Raw genomic sequence first — 23126 nt, 5'->3', positions numbered from 1 at the left:
GTAAGAAAAAGATTTAGCTAAAATTATAATTTTTAATTGAAAAATTTCAATCAGAACAACATTTAAATGTCTATTAATATATAATTGCATATTTTAATCGGACAGATTTAAGTTTAAATATTTATTTACAATATCTGGGGTTACATTTGAGGGATAACAGAGTATTTTTGAAGGACTAACAGTGGGCCCCATAAAACTAGATTAAGAAAACGACTGTTTAAATTAAGGTATGAAAAAAATAATTGTCAATTGAACAATAACATGAAACATTAGAGTTTAGCCGTGTACAGAAGCCCATTTCACTTAAGTTAATTTAAGCGGCAGTTAATGTTGCTTTCTTGCTCAGCTATTTAATTTGAGACCCACTGTAAGTAAACAATTTCATAAAACTCAATAACTTACATATTTTCCTTTGAATGTGGTTGTAGAGATCCGTCGTTTTATTTCAGTACAGAATTTATACCATAAATCAACAAGCATCATAATTCTTATTACTTAAATCAGTAGCAGATTTAAAGATATGTTCTAAAGCGGTTCAAGGAATTTTAAAGATAGATATTTTCTATATAATGTATGTATGCATAGAATGTAAATTTTCTATGCTTTGACATTGAAACTATTCGAACCATAAATATTCAATAACATTCCAGAGGTATTTATTTTTAGAGAAAGTGGGAAAAAAACTCAAAATGTAATATTTCTCAAAATAACTTTCTGAAATAATAAAAAAAATTTTTGAAAGCCCTCGCAACTAACAGAATGTACATTTTCATGATGAAAAAACATACCGTACTTGCTGGGCTAATCTAAGTAAAATCTGGTATTTTTCAACACAAATTGTACAATGAACAACAAAATCCAGTTCAGAAAACACACTTATATTTCCCGAAATTGGTAAAAAAAACTGACTAAGTCTTAAAATTTTCAAGAATATGTGACTAAACTATGCACAGTCATTAGGCATGCATGGCCGAGAAAAGAAAAGGGAAAAATTGTATCTAAGGTGCCCCCCGCACTTTGGCGATAAATATAACAATCTAAATTTGACTAGAATATTTGGAATAATCTTTGAAAGTGAAGCTGTACTAGTGTATTTGAAGAAAAGAAATCACTGAACCCACGAGGCCGGAACCCAAAAAGCATCTTGATCCAGCCGCCGAATTGATCGAATAAGAGTTTCGAACGCACCAATGAGATCATCATTAACGATGACAGTATCAGCAAAGTGTCCGTAGAGATATTCTATTCTAGCCCCAGCAGTTATCATGTCTCTAAACTCCTCGTCTGTAAAAGACCTAGAAAAAACTAGATCATTCTAATTTTCGACAACTTAAGTGTTTCATTTGATCTGAGAGAAAAAACTTCTAGAAATTTTAAATTTGTTCATTATTTACAATCTGTACCTGGAGTTTGATTCATCAAAGGTGGACCGGGCGTAGGCCTGATGTCTCGTCTCCTGTATTGTTGTTAATCGTTATGGTTCGTTTATTAAGATTAACTTTTTTATAAATCTTCCAAGATAATTCAAAACTGTATTTAGTAAAAGTTTGCTTTTATTAAATAATTCTTTTTTAATAAATGACAAAACGATTCAAAAAATGTAGAACTACAGGCAATTAAAAACAAACCTAACATCTGGGGTATTTACAAGAGGGAAGTGGTGAAACAAAATAACCAATGTTACGATTCTTCATAAGGGCTTATAGGGGTACAAGCCACGGGTGTATATAGAACTTTAAAAATAAACAGTTTTTCCCTCCCCTTCTGAAATTCGTTTTATTATCCCTTGGTGTTCAGTACCAAATGGAGTGCAAAATTTAGTTCATGGCTTTATAACTGAATTGGGCAAAATATATGGTTTTAAGGATAAAAATGATTTTTTCGGAAACATTGCTGAAAATGAACCATTAGGTTTCAAGTCAAAACACGTTATTTTTTCCGTTGGAATATATTAATATGCAGTCTATCACGTTATAATCTAAAGTTTCAGAAAATGCCAAATAGGGCTTTTTGAGCAAATTCATTTTTAAGAAATCAGTTTCAAGATTTTGATATGCTTCTTGTGGTTTTTCTAAAATTATTTTTTAACCGTTATAATGGCAGGGTTTTCAAATTTTGTAACTTTTCTATAACAGCCATAGGCCATATTGTAGGAAAAATCAAAAACCTAAGTCAACTTATTGACTTTCTAGATACGACATGAAACAGTTTGGTTATGTGATTTTTACTGATTTTGCTTTAAAAAAAAACTCTTTCAGACAGTACTTAGGCAGTCATACCGATCAAATAGGGCTTTGAATTTTTGCTGAACATGCCTTGCCTCATGATTGTTCAGGAAAATTAACAAAATTTGCAATTTGGGGATCCTGCCATTTACGGTTCAAAACTAAACTCAATAAGACACAGAAAAAAGTTTAATTTGGCCTTGAAACTACATTTACGTTTGATTTTAGACCTCATAAATGTACTTAAGTTCTACAATTTCTTAAAAATATATTTTCTCAAAATTCTCTAGGTGACATTTTCTCAAACTTGAGATTATAACTAAAATAATAAAAAAAATGTTTTAGGTATTTTGAATTGAACCCTAATGATTTCATTTTCAGCAGTGTGGTGCATATAGGTGTCCATTATTTTTTTCCATTTAAGGGTAATTCTATAAAATATAGGGTCTATTTTCTTAAAAAATACATCATCCCCTCTTAATTTATCCTTCAGCGGTTTGACTACGATTTTAAAAAGTGATGACATTCCATTAGTTTACCTTAAGAACATCAAACGATGGAGGTTTTATGTAGATAATGTACGGCTTTAGTTCAGCAGTACGCAATCTTTTTAAAGCCTGATCAAAGTAAGAAAATTTAATCCATATTTAAGCAAATAGTTTTTCTAGTGACTAGAGTTAAATAATATACTTTGCTTGTCTATACAACTAATTGGAAAATATGCATAAATTTTGTAACCTGGTGGTGAGGTGTAAGGATAGGTTGGTATCCAGCTGAGATTAGTTCTGCTACTCCATCTACAGACGTTCCATACAGGTTCCCTCGGAACTCTCCATGTTCGATAAATTTCCCCTGGACCGAGAGATATATAAAATACATTTATCTTTAAAGGGAGTGACCAGCAATGAGGGGAAGTTAAGCTAAGAGCGTTCCATTATAGAATGAAATAATAGATGATTTTACGGTGTATGATTGATCTGTAAGAACGAATCCACGTTTATTCCATTTTCACCAGACTCGCAAAGCGAGTCCGCCCTTTGAAACTTATTACTACAGTTATTTAATGAATAATGATCCGACGAACAGCATGGAAAAATGCTACAATTTGCTGATTAGGAACCGATTTTTATAATAAATATGATAAAAACTATGGTTAGAATATTTTTTATATCACATTTTCGTTAATCTTTCATTTTCTAAAAGTCTTCGCAGCTTAAAAAAAATGTCTTCAAATGTCACCTAGCAATCTATTCTGAGGAAATCAGCGGATTTGCATCAGATTCGAATTTTACAGAAATAGATTACCGTATATCATCATTTTAAGTTATAAAATTCCATAGCATGAAGTTAGTTCACAGTTGAATTTTGTTTATGCATTTCGTTGGAATCATAAAGGGGATGGTGTAGATGGCATGTTTTATGTAGGGGGGGGGGGGGGGGCTCTGCCTTCATTTTAGTGACCTCCAAATTGAAAATGTTTTAACCATAGTATGTATCTCAAACAAAAGCTAGGAACTAGATAATACAGTGGCAGCAACAAATCTAGTGTTTGAACTTCTAATGACCTAAAACGACCTCTAATAACCTCCATGAAAATATTTAAATGGCTTTAGGCATGTCAAACAAACACTAGTAACCCCCAAAGAATCGAGTGGCAGCAACGAATCCAGTTTTTGACTTTCTAATGACCTCTAACGACCTTTAATGACCTCCAAATTAAAATATAGCCATTGTGTAAACATTTTCATTTTGGAGGTAATTTTAGGACATTGGAGGTCATTATATGGTCAATCACTGGATTCATTGCTGCTACTGTATTCCCTAGGTTCCTAATTTTCGTTTGATATGCAATTAAGTCATAGTTAAAACATTTTCATTTTTGGAGGTCATTTGAGGTCCTTAGAAGGTCAAACACTGGATTCGTTGCTGATACTGTATTCCTGGGGTTCCTAGCTTTTTATTTATATGCATAAAGCCATAGTTAAACATTTTCATTTTTTGAGGTCATTAGAGGTCATTAAAATTCAATTTCATTTTATTTTAGGAATTTCGATCGCTAATTTCCAGTGCGAACTTTACGGCGTAAAACATATATTTTATAGAAAATTTAATCAAATACAGAGTTATCCACAAAGAATGAGACTTCAATGACGACCTAAAACTCTTTAAATCAAGCACTCTGGAGGTTGAATACAGGTTACTGGCATGGAAAAAGTCTTTAAATGGCACATTAAATGGTTTGGCAAAAAAGAAATAAGTGTACAGATGCAGGAAACCATCAACCTAAGAAAAAAGATTGAATAAATTCTGTACAATCGTCACTGAAGTCTCAACCTTTGTGGGTAATCTATATATAAATTTGGCTTGTCTGTCTGTCTGTTTGTTTGTATCCAATAAACGTCAAAACGGCTGAACCGATCTGGCCCAAATTTTTTGTGGGACACACGTGACCACAGGGAAGGTTTACGAATGATACAAATTTTTAAAAAATGTGTTTTTAAGGTTTTTTATTTTGTAAAATTTAAATTCTTGAAAATCCGGGAATTTTTTTTTAAAAATCCTCGAAATTTTTTTCTGCTTTGTTTTAAAATGTAAATAAAAAGAACATGTTCACAATTTAAATAGAAGATGGGTGTGAAGCGCCCTAAAAGCCTAGTCCTATATATTTTTCTGCTCGAAAATCTTTTAATATAAAAGATGCAACCGTGCAATTTATAAGTTAGTTTTCAGTTTTCATAGCACTTAATCAAAATTCTTCAAAAGTTGTATTCTCTGTATCCTTCCTGGTCGATATCATGCTGCATCTGAAGCCGAGAACAGAAAAAATAATCCTCACCATTTACCTCGCCTTGTTTCTGAGTCCTGAAAAGTACGCATTTAATCAAAATAAATCACTTCCGCATTACTCGTTAAGTTATATGCTAAACATTGTTTAGATATTCATGTCTACAAATATGGGGGGGGGGGGTACCTGGATGTATGAGGAACAGTAGCTTTCATTCTATCTGGTTCCAAGGCCAGTAATCTCCTTTTCAGCTCATTGCGACCAACACCTGATTTAATTCATTATATAAAAGATTCACTATAAACCTTTCTTGGAATAAAATATATATAACAACGCATTTATCGGTATAGATGTTGTTACAAAGCAAATAGTTTTTCTAGTGACTAGAGTTAAATGAGTCTACTTACACTGCATAATTGCTGTGTCACATGTTCGTTGGACTATTTAAATTCATAATTTAAGTCTAAAAGCCGTATTCCTATTCAAGAGTATTTTGGTTCTATTTCTAGTATTCCTGTTCTACTTGGTTTTACAAAGTGATTGCATACAAATCTAATTTATATCCTATTCCTCAAACAATTACTTCTTACTTAAGACTTTCCTTTTTATAAATACAATATCTGCTTATTTATTGCAAAATGAGAATATAAAAAGATTTATAATTAATGGTTTTTAAACAGTTGAATTCCTTTGATATTATAGAAGTTAAGAAAACATATGAAACAAGTTTTACCTAAGATAAAATCAAATCATGTGTGTATTCCAGACATTTAATTTATATTTGAAAACAAAGAGAACTATATATTGTTATTTTGTTTCTTATGTTTGTTTGTTTGTTATTTTAAAAATTGTTCATCTATAAAACAAGATATTCATATATATGTTGCCTATAGCAGGCAAAACGGTTGGAACGAATGGGCTCAATTTTTGTGTGGGTACTGTGGGGGGTGTAAAAGGCTAAAAAAATCGGAATTTTTTCTTCATTTTTTAAAAACATATTTTTTTAAAAAATTTTTCCCACGGGCAACGCCGGGCCCTTCTGCTAGTTTAACAATAATATAATTAGATATCTTATTAAATAACTATATAAAGATTTAAAAATTTGTAAATTACGTGGGTAGAAACAAAATTAAAATTCCTATCAACAAAATTAAAATCATTTACAGTGAAATCAAGAAATTCTCATTATGCTCCAATAATAGTCCTGAGAATCAACACCACATAAACATAAACATTATTGAAATAGGTGATGGTCAATGCTCACTTTACAATTGCGACAGTCATCTCATAATCTAGGAGAGTAACTAAGCAATGAGTAGATTGGTTATTTTTCTTTCTGTTGTAAATAGCCAAACAAATAACCATACTGAACTAGGGGTGTCTATTTGCCTGAAAAACCCCCCCCCCCTCCACGCCCTTGTTTAAAAATAACTTTTTATTTGCAAAATTGGGGAAAATAAATTCTATTCTTGGGAAAAATAAAGGATATTTAATAGAAAACAAATAATATTTGGGGGAAAATAAATAAAATTATGGATGAAAAGCACAAAAAAAAGAAAAACTTTGCCTTTTCATTTCATTCTCTCCAGATCTATAAAAGTCATTCCCCCCTGGCCCCGGGGGGGGGGGATTATTAAAAATATACACCCCTCTATTGAATGCCACTAACTAGCTTCATGAGAGTGTAAGGAAAATATATGTTTGATTAAATGGACTGGAGACGTAATTTTAAGTGAGCCTCAGCCTCCATTTAAAAAGGTTCTCTCAAACTTCGTTTGATTTGGAATGAATGAAATAACCATGATTTTTTCTAAATAAATTGTTATTATCAATTGTGGTTTCTATGTAAAGGTCACTTGCTGATTTTGTCCTACAGAAAAAGTGTAGGAAATTGAGAGAATTAAACACTTTTAGCTAGAAAAACGTTGATATTCACCACACTATTGATTAAATAAAGGTTTAAAGGGTACCATCGTAAATCGGGCTTGACCCTCTTAAAAATGGAGGTTCATCGGAAAGAATTTGTTAGACTCCCTTTAATACCTGGAGGTCCAATAATTACAATTGGTCTGTATCTTCCAGCTCTAGGGAACAGTCGAGCTACCTCCTGAAGGTAAATAATTTAATATTTTAATATTTTGAATATGTTTTAAGAAAAATTAATAAGAAAAAAACCTTCATAGATTTCCAACACAATAGAATCCGAATGTTTATAATTTATGACGGAACGGGGGTCTTAGACGCAAAAATTAAGTACAGCTTATCCCCCCCCCCCTCCCCTTTTGAAATTCATTTATTTTCCATGTAAGTGGAAGTGCTCTGTAATTGTGCGGAGCGCAAACCTTTATTTAAGGGTTTTATTCGCTAAAGTGGGAAGAATTAGTGATTTTTTTAGGAAATTATCAAAAAGAATAAAAAAACTAGCCTTCCGATGTATCCTCCCCCCTTCCCCGATTATTAAAAATCACCCTCCCTCCAGTGTAATCTATAAAAATATGCACCCCTTTTACAGCTTAACACAATATTAAAGTTATTTCACAGGCAAAATGCATTTTAACTTGACCAGAAATGAGATTCTAAAAGCTTAAACCTGAGTAAAACCCGGTCTTTGCGTCTGCTTAGACCCAAGTAAAGCTCAAGTCAAGACCCGTGTTTTGGATGGCCTTGAGTTTAGTAAAAACCAATCATCTTGGGGTTTTCCTTCTTTCAGGCTAGAGGCTTCAGCAGCTGATGATCGTTTTCGTAAAATCTTTTATATTTGTAACATTTAAAATCTCGGGAATTTTTTGCGGTGTAAAATTTTATTAAATATATAAAATAAACATACTATGAAAATAATGTATCTACATAAAGTTTGAATTTTCGGTACACATATTGGCTAAATATGGCAAAACAGACAGTACACATATTGGCTAAATACGGCAAAACGGGAAAGTACACAAATTGTCTAAATACGGCAAAACGGGAAAGTACACATATTGGCTAAATACGGCAAAGTCACAGCTGATCTGACGGCATTCTGCCTGCTTGCTAAACATTCTCTCAGTGATGGAATCAGAACCAATCCTGACTTGGGTTCTATTTAAGCCCGAGTTTGGGTTTTACTCGAGTTTAAGCTTTTAAAATCTCATCTCTGGGATAGATTGTATAATTTTACCTCATAAGTTGGAATCTCTTCCCTATCAAAATCTTCGTTTTCTGTCAAATCGTACATAATTTTCTTCGTTTTAGATTTGGAAGAACATCCTTCGCATGAAAAAATTTCAAAATCATTATTGTTTTCAAGATTTTAGGTCTGACAGAATATTAGCCAAAAAAGCATAACAAGGACAGATTCAGCTTGCAGGAGGAGCCCTGCATGGTTCAGGGGCTAAAAAGACAATAGTCAGGGGGGCTGTTTAATCCACATCAGACTCCTGAAATTGAAGAATAATCAGTGCCTTTAATGCTAAATTAAATCAGGAAAGGAAATGATGAATAATGAATTATTTTTCAGGGGCGTCAAGAGAAATTTATTTTTGGGTAAGGGGTGTGGGCACAAGCTCACGCATTCAAATAAAAACAAAATATCCATAAATCTATTTCCAGTTTGTTATAAAAGTCTTTCGATTATTTTGTTTTGGTCAAGATCAGTTAAAATTCATGTACCCCACCGTTTTGTGTTGCGCCATTGACATAAAAACTTGAACATGAGTAACCCGGCGTCAAGAGAAATAATATCACTTAACACCCCCCTTTTGGATTACATTTGTCAAAAACTAAGAAAATAATAATTTTAGATTATTTTAAACCATACTATCCTTTATTAAGTGTCTTCAATAGCTTAAAGATCCAAAATGAACCATTTTTATCGAAAGGGGCGCCTAGAAATCCAATATCACTAATCACCCCCTCTTGGATTTTATTTGTCAAAAACTAAGAAAATAATTATTTTAGATTATTTAAAACCATACCATCCTTTAGTAAGTGTCTTCAATAGCTTTTTAAAATAATCTATAATTAATTATTATTAATGGCACTGATTTTTCTTCAAATTCAGGAGAATGATGTTGATCAATCGGCCCCTTTGACTGTTGGCAGCCCCTGCACCATACAGGGCTCCTCCTGCAAGCTGAATCTGTCCTTGTTAGGCTTTTTTGTCATGGTCTAATATTCTGTCAGACCTAAAACCTTGAAAACAATAATGATATATCGGATATAAAATATTCATATATAAACACGTGTTTTGTGCCAACGGCCCTTTCTACGCTCCTGATAAAAAATTTTTTAAATAAAAGGTGCAAAGTTCACACCATTTATTTCTATTATTACAAAGGTTATAACTAGTGAGGTCCTAAGGAACCATAAGAGATAATGAAATTTTAAAAAGTCGCTTTTTAGGTTTACAAATCTCAACATTTCTGTTATGCAGTGCTTAGAATCCATTTGATTTTGATGCAGATCCGGATCCGGATCCTGGATCCGCTTTGGAAAAAATGGATCCAGGTTATTTCTTTATGATTTACTGAATTTTCTAACAAAAAATTTTAATCTTTTCCCCCGCTTATTTTTATCCTAAAACTTGATGAACCATTCAGAAATGAGGACATTTTTATAATCTCGCGTTTTCAAAAGTTCAGATTTGGTGTTTTAGAAGTAAAAAAGTTTATTTTCGCAGTTTTTGGTTGATATTTTACCCGTGGATCCGCATATTTTTGCGGATCCGGATCCAGGAAGCCAAAATCTTGCGGATCCAACGGATCCGGATCCTAAGCACTGCAGTGTTATGAGAGCATTAAGTAAATTTTTAGCAAGTTTGGGTTGGTGTTTTGCCTCTTGGAGCCGGATCCGGATCCAGAAGCCAAAATATTTCATATCCGGATCTTAAGGACATGACTTAAATCAATATTCACCAGGGAATTGTACAATAAAACGAAAATGATAATCACCTGGAGTAGATGGAGACGAACAAACATAAGCATCCCCTGACAATCCACTATCCTCTTCTAGAATTTTTCCTTATAAAGATAAACATTAAAATAAATATATAATACTCGGGGTTACAACACCATTTTTAACCTGCAAAATGTAGCACTTTTTTAAATTCCAAATTTTAACGCAAGAAAAAAACAATTAATAAAAAATTAATAAAATATTCCAGGGTAATTTTTCCAAAATGAGACGCATATTTTTTTAATGTAAAAATAATTAATTTGATACTTTTCTTTTGCAAGATGAAGTTCTAAGTTTTAGAAAGTTTAAAAAGAAAATTAATTGAGAGTAAAGTTGATATAAATAATCAAATACTTTGAAAACCTACAGGGTGGATATTTTCGGGTATAGTGAACATGGAAAGAAACATTTAAATTCCGATTTTTCTTTTGTTTTTGTTAATTATATTTCTTAAAATTATATTAGTTTTGATGCTTGCATTTGAAAATTCCAAAAAGACCAAGAAAACTCAAAAAATTTCGTTTCAAATCGCTATTTCTGAATTTAAATTAAAAACCATTTTTTTAGCCTGAAAAAAAGATAAAGTTTATAATAGATTGTTTGACCTTGACTTACTAATATAATTCGGCAACCGATCTACACGAAAATTGGGTGTTGCTTTTTATCGATCCTAGTAATGTATTGTTACTTAGCAAAATCGGGGGATTAAATAAAAATTCTAGAAACACGTAAAAAATCTTAAAAAAGCTTCTAAATTTACCTACGCCACAAAGAGACATGGGTTTAACAGCATCATCTTTCTTATCACTCCTCTCATGCATTATCCGTCTCTCCTGTAAAATTTAAATTGAACTATAGTTTCTTCATATAAAAATGGAAGTCACGGTGGAAATATGTTTTTATTCAAACTTGGATGTTATTGTCAAGAATGGGAATATAATAAATTGATTTGTCAATTTATAAGTTTTACAGGGATTCCAGCTACACATTTTGAGCGCGCGAAACTACCAGTTTAGAGCATCATTTATTAAACGATATTTTGTACCTCTGATAGAATTAGTTTTCCTTATTCCTTCTTCAATAATCATCTTGGCTGAGTCAAGAATGTCATTTAGGACTAGGTTAAGCAATTTTACAAGACTAGAGTGAGACTAAATCATCCCAACAAACATCTACCTGAAGAGCCCGACTGGGTATAAGCCCTGCCCTCATACTTCTGTCCCACTCTCGTCTAGCCTGCCACCAGTAAGGATCGTCCTGAATTAAGATAAATTTAAAGGCACTATAGAAGGGTTTCCAGCGAAAAAGGAAAATAGTTTCGCGAAAATTTCGCATTTTTTTGCATTTCGTTCGCTCACGAAAAATGCGAAAATTTTCGCTTTTTTCGCGAAATTTCGCTTAAATTTGCTTCACAAGAAAAGCATTATTTTAGCAAAAAAAACGAAATGAGAAAATTTCGAGAAAAAAATAATGCAAAAATTTCACTTCATTTTCGCATTTTTAATTCCTTCATTTCGGGAAAAAATGCGAAATTTCGCGAAAAAGATTGCGAAATACGAACGAAGATGTTCGCATTTTTTCGCGAAACGTTCGCTGGAAACCCTGGACTGTAGGCGTCATTTCAAAATAAGCCTCAATCATAACTTGAAACTTGAAACCTTAATCTTATCAATAATGTGGAAGAAAACGTAGTTGGTTAATTTAGTTTAAAAAATAGTTGATTCTGTTTAATTCTCTATTGTTTTCATGCAGTAGAGTGAAGCAAGTCTCTTTTATAAAGAAATCAAAATTAAAAATTATCAGTTTTAAAATTATTAACAGGGATTTTTATTTTTAAAGGGAACCATTGTAAATTCCATCTTTTTATGGAAATTATACTTACTGTCCCTTTAACATATATAATCACGGCATTGATGTAATACATTTTTTGATATAGCAAAGAATGTAGAGAAGAAATCATTTTTTAACAGAAATATTTCTTATACTATTTCTTAAAATATTGCTTCCACAAAATAAATTTACATACTAAATATTTCTTCCTCTCAGTGAATATTTACGCGGTGCTAAAGAAACGTAGTGGTTGCTAGAGCCTTAATTTTGGTCCAATCAGGAATATCAGGAAAGAGATCTGAAAGACCCCNCCGGTTTGGGGAAAAATAATTTTCGTTGTAAAGGAGATGGCATGTTTCATGTAGGGCGGAGGGGGGGTGCCTTCATTTTTAGTTCAAATCTTCCAATTTTTTTACTGCACGCCTAATTAGTGATCGAAATTCCTAATTAAAATAAAATTGAATTTTAATGACCTTTAATGACCTCTAATGACCTCTAATGACCTCCACAAATAGAAAATATTTCAACTATGGCTTTATGCATATCAAACGAAAGCTAGGAACCCAGGGAATACAGTAGCAGCAACAAATCCAGTGTTTGACCTTCTAATGACCTCTTACGACCTCTAATGATCTAAATGACCTCCAAAAATGAAAATGTTTAAACTATGGCGTTATGCATATCAAATGAAAGCTAGAAACCCAGGGAATACAGTAGCAGCAACAAATCCAGTGTTGACCTTCTAATGACCTCTTACGACCTCTAATGACCTAAATGACCTACAGATTCGTTGCTGCTTCTGTATTCCTGGGTTCCAAGCTTTTTATTGATATGCATGAAGCCATAAATATAACATTTTCATTTCTGGAGGTCATTTAGGTCATTAGAGGTCAAACACTGGATTTATTGCTGCTACTGTCCCTGGGTTCCTAGCTTTTGTTTGATATGCATAAAGCCATAGTTAAGATTTTCATTTTTGGAGGTCATTTAGGTCATTAGAGGTCGTAAGAGGTCATTAGAAGGTTAAACACTGGATTTGTTGCGGCTACTGTGTTCCCTGGGTTCCTAGCTTTCTTTTGATATGCATAAAGCCCTAGTTGAAATATTTTCTATTTGTGGAGGTCATTTTAGCTTATTAAAATTCAATTTGATTTTATTTTAGGAATTTTGATCACTAATTAGGCGTGCAGCCAAAATATTGGAAGATTTGAACCAAAAATAAAGGCAGGGCCCCCCCCCCCTTCATCAAACATGCCAACTCCACCATCCCCTTTCATTTACATTTGAAGTTTGGACTTCCTCAAATATTGGTCCAAATTTGAGGCTCTGGATAACACTCCGATTGTTTAGAGACACCTTGTAAATACTAATTAATTAGTGACTAACCTGGGAAACAATATGAATGATATCTCCTTTAACAAATGGAAGTCCAGCTTCTTTACAAGGAATATACTTGTCTTCATATGGGTTGTAATCAAATAGAGCCTTCAACCGAACTCTACAGAATATACCATTTTAGGATTAGACTCAACTTAAGTTTGGTTAAAACTTAATCCTGCTTTGAGACTTGAGAGATCGGAAATTTTGTTGGAAGTATCATTAATATTAAACGCTTGATCTAGATATCATATTTGGGCCCTTATAAAGTTGATAAATTCTGACTTCAGATAAGATTTTAAAAATGTTACAAAATGGTTAGGATTTGACAGGCCTAGACAAAGCCAAGGATCCTGATCTAAAAGGGCAAAAATCAACCAAAAACTGTAAAAAAATCTCTTTGATATCACAACCGAATCTAAAGTGTTGATATTTAGTAAAGATCATCAAAATCTCTGAATGGTTCATCAAGTTTTATCATAAAAATAAGCAAAAAATAGGAGAAACAAATAATTAGACAATTGTTCTATTGTTTCCATCTGAAAGAAATGACCTGATCAGGATTTGGATTTCCGCAAGATAGGTATGAATCTAAAAGTGAATACCTGGATTCACGGAGTAATGGCTTTCCAGCACTAGGGACTAACTTGAAAGTTATCGTATGTTCAGCCTCCTAAATCAAGATCAACAATAATAAACAATGCAACACCGTCGAGTGCAGTTGAATGCAATACTGTGCAGTCCAGTCCAGTCCAGTCCAGTCCAGTCCAGTCCAGTCCAGTCCATTCTAGTCCAGTCAAAGTCCAGTCAAAGTCCAGTCAAAGTCCAGTCAAATCCAATCCAGTACAGAATAATACAGTACAGTACAGTACAGACCGGTACAGTACAGACATGTGTCTTGTCCTATTCATCCTGTACTCAGCTGTCTAGTACTACAAACTTTCTACACTTTACTTTAAGAATTAAGCCATATTGTTCCACAGAGAAAAATATTATATCTTAATGTAAGTGTATTTGCGTAATGTACTGCAATATGGGTTGAAAATGGAGAATAACACAAAAAGTCTGAATTTATGTTCTCTTTGGAGAAACTTGAAGCTAGTATAAATTTAGTAATATTTGAGGCAACGGCGATCAAACTTTTGTTAAGTTTAAACCATCAAATACAAATTCCAACAAAAAATAATACGGTTTCCTTATTTTTAGCCTTGAGGTGCATGTCTATAGTCTGTAGAATTAGATTTTTATTTTAAGCCTTGCAGCTCCGAGACTCTCACTGTAATTCACATGTTAATGGCATAAAATACAGGCAGGACTTAGGACGATATTACGTAATTGAGGGAGTGGGATTGTGCTGTGGGACCCAACTGTACTAAAATCTTAAAAATTGTTCCAAAACATCGCTTGCGACACAAGACCGTGCTGAATATCGTAAAGATTTTTGTCCCAAACGCCAGAACAAGAAGATACTTTCTGAAGTTAAGAAATACAAGGAAAACGGACAAGGTTATCAATCAATCTTGTACCTGTAGTATCTTGAGCACATCATTTGGAGTTTTCCCCTCAACATTGATATTGTTCACCTCAATCACTTCATCTCCAACAGCAATCAACCCTAAATAGACTAACATTTTAAACGTCCATCTTAGAAAAACCTTGTGGAATCAGTGTTAAAATGCCTAAAACCTGATCTGTCCGCAGCGCCACCATGCATAACCCTTGCAATCAGTATCCGTCCTGTACCTTCCTCGGCCTGAAAATAAAGAAGTTATTTCCCGAGTAAGAACAGATAAAATACATTGAATAAGACATTCATAGTTGTGTTTTAAACTCATTACCAAAGTAGCTGTCAGGTTAAAATAAAAATAATTTAAAAAATAAAAAAAAACATTCAACCCCCCACCACCCTATAGTGTTCCCAATATGTTAGAAAGGTAAAACCATGCAATTATTTTTTCTCTGTCCACCTTCCCTTAAAAGAATTCTAGATTAAATACCTTAATTGTTGCACCAACTATGGGTTCTGAATTTCTTTCTCCTAGAAGCGTATCCTGACTTTTAACAAGCTGGACAATCTTTATAGTTTCTTCGTCCTCATCTACTTCCAGAGGGATTCCTAGATCAACGTCAATCGGCTTTGTTTTATCATGAATACTTAAAATTAAAAAAATATCCTATACCTGTTAACTTAGGAACAAAATCTCGTTTTGCAATAGTGTCATGAGTTTGTATCAGAGCCTATAGAAATGTCTCCATTACAATAAAGTTAAAGTTCCAAAAATATTTCTCAGAGAAAATGTATTGCTAATTATGTATGTATAGAATGTAACTATATATGTGGGTGGGGCAAAGGTGTTTTTTCAACTCACCCCCCCTTTCTCCAATAATAAGGTCTTAGTTGCGCCAATAATATTGTAATAACCATAATTAAATTAAATGCTAAACAACATATCAACCAGTTGGCATAAAAAAAATACACGGATAAAAACAAATATTAGTCACAAAAGTATTAAACTTTCTCTAAAACCTGTATAAATGGACTCTGTAGAAGGGTGTATAGATCGTTAACTTCATCGTTCATGACAGCATAAGGACGAATATCTAAATAAATCCAAATAAATCTATATTCAAACCAAAAAGATTTTGTCTGTTTTGAAAGGCGAAAAAATCTTTAACTATTGGTACAAGAATGCACTATTTCTTTCATACCGTTCTGACCCATTCATGGTAATTGAACAACTTTAAGACTGTTTTAAAAGTATTTTTATTACTTACAAATTAAAATAAAAAGTACATATCCTAAAAACTATTTTGCGAATTTTCCCCAAGTTTTTAATAAGGAATTTCTTTAATTTGAGTTAAGATAAATAGCTTATGATATAAATTAATTGAGAAATATTCTTGACAAGGCATATAATAAGAATAAGTTAAGAATACATAATAGTGCAAAATGTACTTAACACAATTACAAAATAATTCAAAAAATCGGCAAATTTCTCATCCTTTTTGATGATTTTAACCTAAGGATTTATTTCTTTTCCCCTAAAAATTATCTATTTTCCTCAATTTAGCGATAAAACCCTAAAAATATGTTTGCCACTCCGCGCAAAAATGCATATTCCATAGTAAAAAAATAATAATTTCCCCTCAAAAAGGGGGAGAATATTCTGCTAATATTCTTTCTCTTGTCAATTTATGACGATCCTCTCTGTCTTGAATTATACTAATACTGTACCTGTGAGAACCTCGTCACATATCTCCTTCACATTAGATAAAGAAGGACCTGAAAAATAAACTTTTATGCCTCAAAGTGCGAAACAAAATATGCATGCAATTTGCATGTACAGCATTCAAAATTAAAAGATTGCACACCATGTGCATGATCAATATCTTGCTGAAATCAATCACCTTCAAATATGCAAAATACATATAATATCTTAATTTTACCTATTTCTGCATTTGTGAGAAGGATTGCATCATAAGCTTTAACAAGTGCATGAAGCTCACGGGTGTGAAGAAGTCGTCTAAAACAGACTCTTCATGAAAATTAAGAATAAAAGAAAATAACGATGAATGTTGAAAAAATTAACTAAATATCATCAATAGATTTCTCTATTATCTTCGAGTCGGAAATAATTAATAGCAACTAGTGTTTAACAATGTACAGATAACAGATATTTAAACAAAATCTCTTGTTTCTTTGAATCTTCATTTTGGGAACATAATCTTTAGAAATGAAGAGAGTCAACCCAGCCCTGAACTCTGATCCAAGGATTTTGAATCTGGTAATAACTGGTAAAATTACAACTTCTATAAGAAACCCTGAGATTGCAAATCAGCTTTGTTTGGCGTACCTGAGGAAAGCATATTCTTCTTCGTCATCGTCTTGAATTAAAGGAAGAGAAGGGGACACCTTGAAATAATTTTTACATACAGGGTATTCCAAAATATTTTTTAGAATCTTTTTGGCATAAGCTGGAAGAAAAATAAAAGATATATTCATTTTTTGAGAAAGCATCATAATGTTGCCTAGATTATAAATTTTAATTTCAGTAACTATTACTTCAAGGCAAAGGCGAACAACTTTCTCCTTCTAAAACTGAAGAACTAGAGAAAAATGTTGCGTTTTCCACTTGAATTCCGAATATGGGTTCATTTCCCTCCTCCTGCTAATACTTTCAATGTCGTACAAGATGGACGAACAAATTGCACTATGTGCACATTTTTCCCATTTTTTGCAGACAAGTAATATTGCAGAACATCAATTTTATGAAATAAAATAAAAACGAACCTCAAATGCATACATGAGATGACTGATGGTCGGTGCTGGTACACTGTACACGCTGTGATTGTTGCTCATCTTAAAACAATACATATCAATAAAATGAATATATTGCTTCATAAACAATGTTCGGTACTTTCCTAAAGGTTTTTTTCCCAAGTGGCAACTGTATAATTTCCCTAGCAGCAACTTCCCAATTATTTCACCTAGCCATAGCGTTCGGCTGCCTAGCCCGTCATAGCCACAGCACTCGACCTCACACCATTTCAGCCTTAGAATGCCTAACCTAACCTTTGGGAAGTTGCTGCTTGGGAAATTGTACATTTGGGAAATTGATAAATGGGAAATTGATACTTGGGAAGTTGCTACTTAGGAAATGTCACTTGGGAAGCCACTCTTAGAAAAATTCCTTTGGAAAATATCTTACACCTTTGTAAACGATGGATTATAGAGGGCAATGGTGTTATATAGCTCGGCGTCAATTTGTGCTCTGAATGGCTTGCCAAATGTTCAATAAAACGTAAATACTACAGACTCCAAGGAGCAATGAAGCAACAAGTTGTGGACAGTATAAACAGAGTGTAACAATGGACAGTTTTTATTTGTACCCTCGAAGACACGGTGGAGAACCGTACATCAGAATTTCAAATATGAAGGAAACTGGAAAAGCGGGTGGAAACCTTAATGTAAAGATTAGAAGCCCTGAGGCAGATAATAGAACAAGCACTTTAATATATATTGAAGAAATTGGAAAGAGAATTAAGAAAAGGAAAAAAGATCCTAAAAGTAAAAACAATGTTGGAACAGAACAAGAAGATGGATGAATCACAGCAATGTATGGAAGATCTACAGAAAATAGTGAAAACAGGGCAAGCAAACGAGGATACATAAGAGGAGATGTGTGATATCAAAAAAAGTACAATAGAAAGAGTACAAGACTTCATTGAAAGAGCTCCCAAATTTAGAGCCAGGTGGGTTGGGTCCTATTTGAAATAATAGCTTGGTAGATAGCTACACTTGTGTCCCTGTGCGGCATTTAGAGCCAGGTGGGTTTTATAGAACATTTCATAGACAAAAAGAAATCGTAATAGTAACAATTTTTACTGCATATTGCATAATATTCAAATAATTTTGAAAAAGAAAAAAATCTACCTTTTCTAAGAAAATTCTTCTATTAAGCTGCAAAATTTCCTTTCTTTAAAATGTCGAAACACCATTAAATAACTGATAATTTTTATTACCTTGATTTAAGTTTTTTCAATTGTACTTTCTTTTAAACTCATTTGCCTGAAATTGAAAAGATTAAACATTAAAATATGCAAAGTTGGGTATAAAAAGGATATTTGTACTCCTCATGTACATATAAGGAACTATAAGGAAAAGAAATCTGAAAGAGGTCCCGTTATGAACCCCCCAGACCGCCGGCAGGGATGGGAAGCACCGTCCCACTCCTACTCTAACTGGACCTTTTTACCTACAACAATTAGCCCATTGTCAGAAGATACAAAGGAGATACATTCCAGCCAGTGGCTCATCAATTAGCTCCATTGGATGATTGGTATCTAACAACCCTTTAGGCGAAGTAAAGAGGTTACCCGAATTTAAGCTGTTCCTGCCAAGTCCATCCACCGCTCCAGCAGCAAATTTATCTTTTCGGTCCTTTTCAACAGCACTTCCTTTGAGACATTATCTCCCCCTAACATCCCAGTAAGGATTGCCGTGCTACTGCGTGGCCTCCCTGACATAAGGACTCCCAGCCCTGTTTTAGACCTCTCATAAGCTACTGCTTGACAGGCTACAACAACATGATGTTATTTAGGCATAGCGGACACCATTTAGTGGCGGAACCATGGATGTTTGGGCGTCGATTTCCTAGCCCTGCATCCCCGGCTCTCAATCTGTTCAATACACCCCCTACCTTGCTATCACAAACATGTGGCTGGAGTTTGAACCAGATCTGAGGGGTTGGCATACAGTTGAGAGACACACACTGCCTTTTCTGCTCCAAGACCCCTTTTATTGACATTTCGATAAGCCTCTTCTTCAGCCTAGTTTTAGGACCTTCAAACACATCCAGTCCCAAATCAGCAATCAGGTCTCCAACCATTCTCGCCCACGGGTCGTCACGTGCTCCGATCACCGCGTCGAATGTATCGGACAAAATAGGATCCCGTTTTTTATGCATGATTTCCCACACATATAAAGCGACTCTCTCCTTAATCCTGTCACGCATTGGTTTAAACCCCGCATCCATGTACCCAACTACTTTGGACGACGAAATTGGTAATTGCAGGATGAACCGTGCAACCTGGTGCTGGATGCTGTCTAGCTTTCTAGTGACACTGTTGGATAACACCATGGATTCAACCGCATACAGTATAGCTGGTATAGCACATCTCTCCCATAGGGTATGTGCTGCAAGAGACCGGTCTAGTCCAGATGTACATAATGTGGTGCAAAACCATATGAGTTCATAAATTCCACAAAAGTAGGAAAGGACTAAAAATTAAGGAACACGTAAGCTTTTTTTCAGCAATGAAAAGTTCCTCAATACTCGTTGCTGCTCCTGTATTTCCTGGGTTACTAGCTTTCGTTTGATATGCATAAAGCCATATTTAAAATATTTTCATTTTTGGAGGTCATTAAGGTCATTAGAGGTAATTAAAGTAATTAGAAGGTCAAACACTGGATTTGACAGTTGGTAAATAGTTTGGAATGTCTTCTTCCGGGAACTGTAATACACCAGACAAAAAAGCGTGCAGTAAGATAATTAACCCGTTTGAATCCAATTCTTTTTATTGGAAAAAAAGAAGAGTTAAATTTTAATTTGTCTCTAATAATATAGGGTGTCCAAAGAAACATGACAGTAGCAATACGGCCTAAAGGTCGTCATTGATTTTTAAAATAAATTGAGACATTTCTTCGTATACCTAATTGTAGAAGTAGAATTCTAGAATTAATAATTACAAAATACCCCTAGTCTTGGCATTTTCAAAATGTGGTCTGCCTTTCATGAGCTTGTTATTTTTCTGGAGATATGAAGAATTTCCTTTAGATTTCAACAATTTTGGTTTAATTTGTTAAAATTAAAATCTGAACGAAGTTCTTAATATCTCCTTTAGTATTGACAGCACAAAAAAGTCAGAACTAGGATGATTTTGTGGTTATTGTTTCAAGAATCAAGTAGGTTGACAAATGAATGTCACCAATAAATTAAAACATCAAAGACGACTTTCAAGTCGTCTTTATACTGTCATGTCTCGTGGGACACCCTGTACCTTCAAGGATAAAACGGGACAAAAAAATGCCATTTGTATAGAAGTGACAATCCTTAGCAATGTATTGGAAAAAATAAAAAAAAATAACAATTTGTCATTGTTTCCCTTTCGCTTTTCCATAAAGTGTGGTCAGGGGTGGATGTCATTATCCCCATTATCCCCTAGCCTTCCCATACCAGCCAGGAGCGTACTCAGGATCTTTTCAAGGGCCGTAGAACTTTATTCCTGTACAGTGGGGGGGGGGGGGGGGGGGGTTGGCACCCTTTGGGCCCTAAATAACAATGAAAAACATTGTTTCATGTACTTTCCTAGAAAACGATTTTTGGACCTCGACAGGCCTTCATAAAAATGTACATGGTCAAACTATGACTTGTGGCCACGGCGCCCGGTCCTCTTTCTCTAAGATTAAACCGTATTTCACTGATACAGTAAGTGCTTAGCCCCATAGTCCCCCTCCCCTGAATACGCCTCTGAGCCAGTCTAAAATGAAATAAATACCAACAGACAAGTTGTTTAACGGTAATTATTCGACATTTTGTTGCTATTGTAAGATGATTACAACTCAAGAGTAAGAGGATAATTAGTGAATTTTAATTTTGAAGGATCTATCAGTATCCCGTGTCTAGGCCACCAACTGTTCAGAATTAAGCTTTCTCGGCAGAATTAAAATCAATACTGCTACTGTCAAGCGAAACTGCCGCGATCCATTACATCCATGCTTCATATGATAGATAGATACGATGCTATATGGACTGCACTAATGTGTGATTGAACTTATACACATTTTCACTTCTCACTATTCTTTTAAAACGTTTTTAAATGGATTAAAATTGTACAATTACAGACACCAACAGGTTTGTATCCCGATTGAACATTACAGGAATTATGTGCACCAACAGAACACAATACATTTTTCAACATATGTTTATTGTTTAATGAAAAATTTATTCATTTCATAGCAACATGGGGCGGCTTATGATCTACTTGTGAAGGGGTCGTATGGGGGAGGGGAGCACGCGCACAAAAAAAATGTTAAAACCCCCTTTTTTGAAAAAATTTATACCTTTTTAACTATATCGATCATAAACAAACTTCCATATTACGCGCGTTATAAATAATTTCTGTAATTTTCTTGNGGGGACAAAATCAGGCAATGCCCTCTTAATACTGTGGTGTAAGCTTCAAAGGATCAAAATTATAGATGGAAATGTTTCTGAAAAATTATCTTCTATTTTCATGAGAATTGCGATAAATATTGTATACAGATATACAAGAATCTAATTTAATAGGATTTTATATTAAAAATTATGATATCAAATATAAATTTACACTGAAGGCAGTATTGATTAATGCTTCTTCAAAGAAACTTTTTTAGTTAAGGGCAAAAGTGACATTTTAAAGTATTTTTTTTAAAATACTTGATAAGACAAAGCTTTAAATTGGGTATTGTTGCAAATTCCCGAGAACGCGCCCTTACATCCCTTGAATGCTCTCTCATTTCTGGTGTTCTTAATCTTCCAACGGAGGTAATATAACCAGAGGCGCAACTAGGGGGGGGCGGCCGGGCGCACGCCCTCCCCTAGCACCTGAGAGGGGGGGNNGGGGGGGGGGGGGCTTTTTTTGCGGTGGGAGGGTCTCAGCTGCACTCCATAGGGGCCAGGGTTTCCAGCGAAAATTTTGCATTTTTTCACGAAATTTTCCCTTTTTTTGCAAAGCTTTTGTTAGTGAAATTTCGCATCGTTTTCGCTTCCTTTTGCTAATTTCTTTCCCGCGAAAAAATGCGAAATTTCAGGAAATTTTGTTCTCTCCCTTGAAACCCTAATTGGGGCCCAAAAAACCTGAAACTAACAGATTTAATGAGGGAGGGGGTATAATTGAGCCCCTACCCTTTCAAATAATGCAGTGAGAAGTCAGAATTTAGTTGATTTTTATCGAGTGCATTTTATTTGCTGTAGAAAACGGAACAGTTGAGACAACCTTCAGAATAACAAAGTTTGATAACGAGCTTTAAACAATTTTCTATGTTGTAACATAAAGATAAATGTATAAAATTTTAGCTAAATAGTCAGTTTTGAAATTGAATATTGAATTATTAATTAATTTCAATGGGGGAGCACGAATAGGGTTGCCTAATTTGATATGATGTGGGGGGGGGGGTAATTTAAAATTTGAAATTGAAAGGGAAGTTTTTTCATCCTTATTTATATGTACTAAAACAAAAATTTTACAGGAATACAAAACCCTGAACTTTTTATTGCGCTCCCCGCACGGTAACCGCCAAAAAAGTCCCTGGAAAAAAATTTCCGGAAAAAGTCCGAAAATTTCACACTAAAAACTCCTGTGGAAAAAGTCCTTTTATTAAAAAGTCTCCGGAAATAAAGTCTTAACATTCAATTCGAGACTTAATTTTCTAGGAC

The 23126-nt window shown here is 34.0% G+C and overlaps 1 protein-coding gene across 5 annotated transcripts; it reads right to left on the bottom strand.

Annotated features, from left to right (window-relative positions):
- Positions 1 to 106: 106 nt before the first annotated feature.
- On the bottom strand, positions 107 to 19234 carry LOC111701501 (MAGUK p55 subfamily member 7). 5 transcript variants are annotated; one of them, XR_002765211.1, is made up of 25 exons: positions 19027 to 19234; positions 18673 to 18718; positions 17441 to 17509; positions 17004 to 17062; positions 16597 to 16673; positions 16385 to 16432; positions 15677 to 15750; positions 15330 to 15387; positions 15147 to 15265; positions 14836 to 14902; positions 14676 to 14764; positions 13755 to 13822; positions 13159 to 13270; positions 11119 to 11199; positions 10703 to 10775; positions 9939 to 10007; positions 8168 to 8256; positions 7054 to 7117; positions 5197 to 5278; positions 5009 to 5087; positions 2964 to 3077; positions 2765 to 2842; positions 1404 to 1456; positions 1017 to 1295; positions 107 to 562 (listed from the first exon to the last, which is right to left on the bottom strand). XR_002765211.1 is itself a non-coding variant. In XM_023472809.1 (24 exons), exons 3-24 carry the CDS (start codon positions 17507 to 17509, stop codon positions 1109 to 1111), a joined length of 1809 nt encoding a protein of 602 aa, XP_023328577.1. In that variant the 5' UTR covers positions 18673 to 18718; positions 19027 to 19234; the 3' UTR covers positions 910 to 1108. The 5 variants fall into 5 exon arrangements, 2 of the variants coding, with proteins under 2 accessions (XP_023328577.1, XP_023328596.1); XR_002765212.1 differs by having other exon boundaries at positions 1035 to 1295; XR_002765213.1 differs by having other exon boundaries at positions 107 to 494; positions 1035 to 1295.
- Between the last annotated feature and the right edge of the window lie 3892 nt (positions 19235 to 23126).

This window comes from Eurytemora carolleeae, unplaced genomic scaffold (assembly GCF_000591075.1).
Source record: "Eurytemora carolleeae unplaced genomic scaffold, Eaff_2.0 scaffold144, whole genome shotgun sequence".
In the NCBI taxonomy this organism is placed as follows: Eukaryota; Metazoa; Arthropoda; class Copepoda; order Calanoida; family Temoridae; genus Eurytemora; species Eurytemora carolleeae.
The sequence above is the reverse complement of the archived record's forward strand: the minus strand, read 5'-3'. Positions and strand labels throughout refer to the sequence as shown.

Excerpts from the sequence above, each read along its gene's own strand:
- LOC111701501 (XM_023472809.1), bottom strand. The coding sequence starts at position 17,509 with ATGAGCAACAATCACAGCGTGTACAGTGTACCAGCACCGACCATCAGT. Across the intron at positions 15,751-16,384 it reads ATGTGACGAGGTTCTCACAG|ATATTCGTCCTTATGCTGTC; the intron begins GTACAGTATTAG and ends GGATTTATTTAG. Across the intron at positions 3,078-5,008 it reads TGCAGCATGATATCGACCAG|GGGAAATTTATCGAACATGG; the intron begins GAAGGATACAGA and ends CTCTCGGTCCAG.